Source organism: Leptonychotes weddellii, chromosome X, assembly GCF_054177405.1.
Source record: "Leptonychotes weddellii isolate Sample4059 chromosome X, ASM5417740v2, whole genome shotgun sequence".
NCBI classification, from domain to species: Eukaryota; Metazoa; Chordata; class Mammalia; order Carnivora; family Phocidae; genus Leptonychotes; species Leptonychotes weddellii.
This window is the reverse complement of record NC_138385.1, coordinates 13322104-13329921: the sequence shown is the minus strand read 5'-3', so window position 1 is coordinate 13329921 and position 7818 is coordinate 13322104. Positions and strand designations below refer to the sequence as shown.

General features: G+C 42.2%; 1 protein-coding gene across 1 annotated transcript; it reads left to right on the top strand.

Annotated features, from left to right (window-relative positions):
* The first annotated feature begins 819 nt into the window (after positions 1-819).
* Positions 820-7127, top strand: BRS3 (bombesin receptor subtype 3). Its single transcript, XM_081808196.1, has 3 exons — positions 820-1276; positions 3321-3672; positions 5273-7127. The coding sequence occupies exons 1-3, from the start codon at positions 843-845 to the stop codon at positions 5684-5686; spliced, it is 1200 nt and encodes a 399-aa protein (XP_081664322.1). The 5' UTR covers positions 820-842; the 3' UTR covers positions 5687-7127.
* The last annotated feature ends 691 nt before the right edge of the window (positions 7128-7818 follow it).

The window sequence follows — 7818 nt, the reverse complement described above, 5'->3', positions numbered from 1 at the left end:
GGTTCATTTTAACCATTGCTGAGGAGAGAAACCCGAAACAGCATTTAAAAATGTATATGACGTTAAAACAGACAGCCAAACAGTAAAAACTGCTTGATTGGGACATTTAGAGACAAAGCAACTGGTGGTTTGCCTGGATTTTTTCGTCTCTTAGAGGTTGCTTTGCCATTCTGCAGCATGGCCCCGGTAACGTGCACAAAGTGGGGAATTACCGTATCAGAGCGAGGTGATAAGTCTAGGGTCACCTGAATTATTCCCCCTTAGGAGTGACATCAGCCCTGTCAAAGTGTGAATGATTTGTTGCTTCAGCGCCTCTCTGGTATTAAATCTTGAGAAGTGGATTCAAGTTTGTGCTTCAGGGGACACACATACTTATTGATCATGTAAAAGAAAATGCATTAGACCATCCTCTGATGGCAGAGACACGAATGAGTTCGGGGGAAAAAATGGACAAGACCTATACAGATTTTCGTGGCCAGACAAGGAAACAGGGCGATTCTAATAAACAATGTGTTATTTGATAATAACTAGTTATTCATAAGGTTCCCCAACAGGGAAGAACAAGCAACTGCAGAGCATTTCCCAAACCCCCCTCCCTCTGTCACAGAAACACCAATAAAACTCCTCCACCTCCCATCCTTCCATGCCAGATCGGTAAGCATTTAGCCAAGCATGCTGGGAGACACAGAACAACTGAAGGAAAGGAGTATCCGGGTGTCTTGAATTTGCTTGCCATTCTGTTCTGTTCCACCATCTCGTTACTAGACGTAGGCTTTAGACGTGACAATCAACTACATTTAAACTGAGCAGAAGAAATATTAAAGGCAGAGTCTTCAGAAGAAATGTCTCAAAGACAGCCACAGTCACCTAATGAGACTTTAATTCCAATCACAAATGACACAGAATCATCAAGCTCTCTCGTTCCTAATGATACCACAAATAAAGGACGGACCGGAGACAACTCTCCAGGAATAGAAGCTTTGTGTGCCATCTACATCACTTATGCTGTGATCATTTCAGTGGGCATCCTTGGAAATGCTATTCTCATCAAAGTCTTTTTCAAGACCAAATCCATGCAAACCGTTCCAAATATTTTCATCACCAGCCTGGCTTTTGGAGATCTGCTACTTCTGCTAACTTGTGTGCCAGTGGATGCAACCCACTACCTTGCAGAAGGATGGCTGTTCGGGAGAATTGGCTGTAAGGTGCTTTCTTTTATCCGGCTCACTTCTGTTGGTGTATCAGTGTTCACGTTAACAATTCTCAGTGCTGACAGGTGGGTTTCTTTTCTCAGTTTTATTTGCCAGGATGTGAAATTAGGCAAAAAAAAAGAAAAAAAAGAAAAAAGAAAGGAAAGCTTGTACTTGGCATTTACGGGCTACTGTTCTGCTTTTCTTACAGTCTGTAACCTGGATGTAAGATTAGAAAATCAGAGGAGGGGGGCATTGAAAATAAAAGTTGGTGTAAGAATGTTAAGATTCCTGTGTTAGCATCAGAGGAAAGGCTGAAATTGTACACTTTAGGAATAATTTATTCTCTTTGAAGTGTAATTGTTTGCTTGAAAGAATTCTGAACGGTGTTCTCCCCCCTCCCCGTTTATTTATTAAGGCAAATCGTTCCAGGTGTAAAAGAAAAACAATTCATGCTTTATACATTAGTGCAGCCTAGTGGTGCAATATTGTTAACATTAGAACATCAGCATAGGTGTGAAATTGACCACATATACATTACTGTCAACCGGAAGGATGGTGAAAAGATGCATGCATCTAATTTATTTGAAATTCATCAGATTAACCAGTGGCAGAAAAACGGTGAGGTTTTCAGCTGCCTGGTAACTCAGTGTAATGTCATCACTTAATTGTCTGTGTTTTCTCTATAGGCATTCAATGACAGTCTTGTTCCCGGAGAAATAAATTAATCTGGTTGACTTTTAGAGCTCTATGGATAGAGCGTGTGAGAACCTCTGGCAGTCTGTGTATTCAGGCTCTGTTAGGATATTTTCAGTCTATAAGTACTGTGTTTTTCTGTGTTCCTATTGTAGGATGACTGTGAAAGCGGCGGCGGGCGGGGGGGGGGGGGCGGATTGAGGCTCCAAATGTTAAAAGTGATGCTTAAAAAAGCCTGCAAGAAGCCTTTAAGTAATCAATGCCTGGCAGGACCAGAAGGAATAGCTTCTTCAGATTCTGGAATCTGAGAGGAGGAAAACCTTCCCCTGTGTCTTTTATGGATTTTTGCTTTGGCTGGTTTTATATTCTCTTTGAGGGCAGATTTAGTTAAAGGCTGTAGATTTTAAGGTGAATTTGTCAGAATAAGGAGGCACCTTTGCATGGGCATAGGGTGTCCGGTTTCACCCTTGCCTTGCTCTAAATCTACCTACAGAGCAGCTTGGGCAACAAAGTAGCGCTTATGAACAGGGAAGAAATTAACCCTCTTCTCTTCACTGTACAAACTCAGGGAAATCTTTTCCAGGATGGTTGATGACTGCTCACTCATGAAGGAAGGAGAATTAGGTTTAAAATCAGTCACTTAGGGTGCCTGGGTGGCTCAGTTGGTTAAGCGACTGCCTTCGGCTCAGGTCATGATCCCGGAGTCCCGGGATCGAGTCCCGCATCGGGCTCCCTGCTCGGCAGGGAGTCTGCTTCTCCCTCTGACCCTCCCCCCTCTCATGTGCTCTCTCTCCCTCAAATAAATAAATAAAATCTTAAAAAAATAAAAATAAAATAAAATAAAATCAGTCACTTATACAAAAAGGAAGTCTTTTAGAACATGTAAGGTAATATACAGGTAATGAATTACTCCCAATCATACAAAAAATCATGCTGAAAAAAATTTATTCATCCTAAATAGAGGATCTACACACAAAGTTATAAAATGGCAAATCTGAAATATTTCCTATTAGTGAATAAGAGAAAAGGATGATTAGCATAAATATCAAATACTGGGATGTATTATATATTTGAAATCATAACTGATTCCAGTTGGTTAATGTCGACTTGGTTATATGCATGTGGATAGGAGGCAGAACTGGATGACCACTAAGGTCACTTCTAACCCTAAGAGTCCAGAGTTGTGATATTTATTTATTTATTTTTTAAAAGATTTTATTTATTTTTTAGAGAGTGAGCGAGAGAGAAACAGCATGAGAGGGGAGAGGGTCAGAGGGAGAAGCAGACTCCCCGCTGAGCGGGGAGCCCGATGTGGGACTCGATCCCAGGACCCTGGGATCATGACCTGAGCCGAAGGCAGATGCTTAACCATCTGAGCCACCCAGGCGCCCGTGATATTTATTTTGACCTTTGCCTATGGTTATGTGTTTCTAGATACAAGGCAATTGTGAAGCCACTGGAACGGCAGCCCTCCAACGCCATCCTGAAGACCTGTGCCAAAGCTGGCTGTGTCTGGATCGTGTCTATGATAATTGCTCTGCCAGAGGCTATATTTTCAAATGTATATACTCTTCAAGATCCCAACAAAAATATGACACTTGAAGCGTGTACCTCTTATCCTGTTTCTGAGAAGCTCATGCAAGAGATACATTCTCTGCTGTGCTTCTTGGTGTTCTATATTATCCCACTCTCGATTATCTCTGTCTATTATTCTCTGATTGCTAGGACTCTTTACAAAAGCACCTTGAACATCCCTACTGAGGAACAAAGCCATGCCCGCAAGCAGGTATGTATTAATCAGGACCCGTGCATGCATTTAGAAATGAAATTCCTACTTGTGCACCTGTGAGCAATAAATGCAATAGCAGGTACAGTATTTTTGTTCAGGTCATGGGCTCTGGAGTGTGTCAGACCCAGGATTTCATTCTGGCTCTACCACATATTAGCTGAGCAATCTTGGGCAAGTTACTTAACCTCTCTGAGCCTGTTTCCCTATCTGTAAAATGAAGATGGGGACTGGGGGATAGATATGAAAGGCTCGACATGGTTCCTGGTGCACAGTAAGCATTCAATGCATGCTAGGGCTGCTATTGCTAGAAAGGGGACAGCTGAAGTTTGGGAGCAGCGAAAATGATTTACCCTGTGGAATAGTGAGGAACAGCACTCAAGGTGAGACTCTGAAGGGAAGCATCTTTTGTTTTAGAAAGTGTAACAGGATGATAGACACGGGATGATAGAACTGGCAGGACGCCCTAACGTTATTCAGTGCAAACCACTTATACACACATGAGCAAACCGAGGGCTCAAGGGATAAGGTAAGTGCCAGTGGCAGGAGAACACAGTGACTCACAGAAGATTGATTAAGACCATTGCAAGAGCCAGGTGTGCCCTCCTTCCATAAATATGAAGAGAAAAAAAGAATCTTGCCAAAACGTTGTTCCATTTGATAAAAACAAACAAACAAACAAACAAAACAGGAGTTCTATCTTTCTTGGGGGCGGGGGGAGATGCTTCCATTGACCTCTTGACCAGTCCCTTCAGTGAGTTCAGCAGGGGTGCTCATGAGGCTGAAGTGGCATACTAAATGCCCATGTGAACTGTTCTCTTTGCTCTGTGACCATAGGCAATGTCTTCACTTAACCTGGTTCATTTCTCTCACGAAGAGGTGCGGGCAGGATTATTTGCATAGGTGTAGGCAGGATGACACATTGGTTTTTATTCCTTCGACTGTAGGGTCAGAATTCCCATAGATTAGAAACCACCTTGGGTACCGACTTGGCAACTTCCAGAAAGCCCCGGAAGAACATTCTAACCTAGTCAGCCTCTGCTGATACAGTGAAAGCAGTTTGGTATAGCATCTCTCTATTTCTTTCTTTTTTAAGATTTTATTGATTTATTTGAGAGAGAGAGAATGAGAGAGAGAGAACACCTGAGAGGGGATAGGGTCAGAGGACGAAGCAGACTCCCTGCCGAGCAGGGAGCCCGATGCGGGACTCGATCCCGGGACTCCGGGATCGTGACCCGAGCCGAAGGCAGTCGCTTAACCAACTGAGCCACCCAGGCGCCCAGCATCTCTCTATTTCTAATTAAATTAATATTTCAAGAATTCCACAACACTCCTTGAGATAATTGGAGGCATCCTAGAGTCTCTCAAAACCAGGGCTGGGAGTCTGTGCATTAGAGCTAATGAGACCAAGATCGTGGGTTACCATGCCAATTACCATGCCTTCCCACACCTCCCAAGCAGTTCTTTCAGACGCATGCTCAAAGGGACTCCAGCCTGTTCACTGTAAATTTCTATGTAAATCTAGAGAATGGCTTTTAAAAATCTCTGCCAGCTAAATGATTGTTTTTGTGGCCATTTTTCTTCCCCCTCCCCGCTCTAGATCGAATCCCGGAAGAGGATTGCCAAAACCGTGCTGGTGCTGGTGGCTCTGTTTGCTCTCTGCTGGTTGCCGAATCACCTCTTGTACCTCTACCACTCATTCACCTATCAAACCTACGTGGACCCCTCTGCCATTCATTTTATTGTCACCATTTTCTCTCGGGTTCTGGCTTTCAGCAATTCTTGTGTAAACCCCTTTGCTCTTTACTGGCTGAGCAAAACCTTCCAGCAGCATTTTAAAGCTCAGTTATTCTGTTGCAAGGCAGAGCTGCCTGACCCTCCTCCCGCCGATACCCCCCTTAACAACCTGGCCGTGATGGGAAGGGTCCCAGGCGCTGGAAGCTCGCAGGTGTCTGAAATCAGTGTGACCTTGTTCACTGGGTGCAATGCGAAGAAGGAAGATGACAGAGTCTAGCTTTTCAATTAAAAATCGTATTTTTCCTCCCAGCATGTGTATCCGACTCTGAGCTGTGCGTGGGTGTATGGTGTCAGGATTTTTGTTGTTTGTGAATTGTGCTGAAATCTTAGGAGTGAAAGATCCTTATAAAGTAAAAGACAAACCATGATTTTTTGTCAACGTACAAACATTAACGTTATCGGGCTTTCTAAATAAAATGAAGCCCCACTAGGTGTAGAAAGACACGTCTGTATGTCAGTGGGTCCTACGGGAGGTTGACTAGGAGAGAAGGTGAAATAAACAAGATGACACTGGAAAATCTAATTTGTTCCCATCACATCTTTGCTTCTAATTTCTTCTATACTCCTGCGATTTGCATAAAACTGTGTTTGTGTTTCTTATGTGGTGTAAATCTAGAGATTATACTTTGCATATGAAAAGGGGATCAAGAAGAGATAAAACATCTCTTCTGCAGGTTTCTTAAGAAACTAAGTCCTAAAAAATAAACCTTTGCGGGGTTTTTTTTGACTGCTCTTTTTCATTAATCTCTTTTCCATTGTAAAGCTCTGCAATTACAATGAAAATGTTTTGGGGTCAGCAAGTATAAAGTACTGAGTAAGGATCTGGGGCAGGGTGTTTGCCTTACTGGGTCAACCCTTACTGACTTAATGTAGTTCTACTTATGACTACTATCGATTGATAACTGAGTAAAGTTACCTTTCACAAATATTGTGAAGAACTCGCCTTGCTCACAGGCAGACTAAGTGGCCACGTTTATTGTCATTTTGAAAGCCCCAGAGAAGGACCCCTGTTGAAAAATCTGTGAACCTGCCAGTGTCTGAAATTCTTCCTTCAAGGAAATCCATTTCTTTCTGGTAAGCAGTGCCCTCTTTCTAAAAAATGGAGAAATACCACATGAGATCCCTAACCTCTGGGTGTGCAGTTGTTACCAAATCATCCTCCTGCTTGACTTCTTTAAACCCGGTGGGTGCCTAAGTCCTGTAAGAGTGTGACCTAATTAATCTCTGCCCTTGGAAATCAGATGGAAGGTTCTGATTTTGTATCCTCTGCTCCTACTTGCTAACGCTGTAAGCTTAATAATTGTGATTTCAAACCAACTGTTGTCAATAGATGCGTCAAATTTAGATTTGTTGTTTTAGAAAATGTTTTCTTGGGGCAAATTAAAGTATATGTTTGGCACTATAGTTAAATTCGTATTTCCAAAAATGTGATTTTGGAGCGTGCTTTTGGTAGTTTTGAGCTTTCCTTAAATGGCTTGTGTAGTTGTGAACTTTTGCTAATGATGTGGCTCAAAAGGAACATATATTAACACTAAACTTTACATTTCTGTAAAACTGTTTTACCGAAAGTGGGGGTGCCAATATTCCATTAGTATTAGGTTGGACATTGTAATAAGTGGTGGGAAACAAATAAATATGAAATAAAGCTTTAAATGACTTTCTGTAACCTTATATTCTAAAAACAATAGTTGTGACAGAATATAACTGAGAACCCATTTTAATAATAAAATTTAAGTTCTTTTCGTTTTTTAAAAAAAATTTAGAGAGAGAGAGTGAGTGTCCATGCTAGTGGGGGGGGGGGCAAGGGAGGGGAGGGCCAGAGGGAGAGGGAGAGAATCTCAAGCAGACTCCCCGCTGAGCACGGAGCCTGACACAGGGCTCGATCCGAGGACCCCAAGATCATGACCTGAGCCGAAATCAAGAGCCAGCCACCTAGGCGCCCCTAAGTTATTTTCAAGTCACAAATCTCCCAGAGATTTTACTATTTCCTCACTCTAAGTAAAAACTACATCTTTACTCTCCTAAGCATAGCATTTTAGAAATAACTGATAAAAGTACCAGATAACAAAAGCCAAGAAAGCTGTTTAGCCGTTGATAAAACTAGAACTCAAAGAACTTTCATTTTCCTCACTCTTAGTAATCCCTAGGTGACTTGGGGATCTGACATAAAATAATTCCCTAAATGGTTTTATAGGGCATCACCCTCCCCCCCAATCCAGAGTTGGGGAATTAGGATTAAAATCCATGGCTTTGTTGTGATTTTTTTTTTTTTTTTGGAGGGGGTGGTCTCTCTCTCTCTTTTTTTAACAGATGATCCTAATTGGAGCTAACCTTATAAATAGGGCCCAA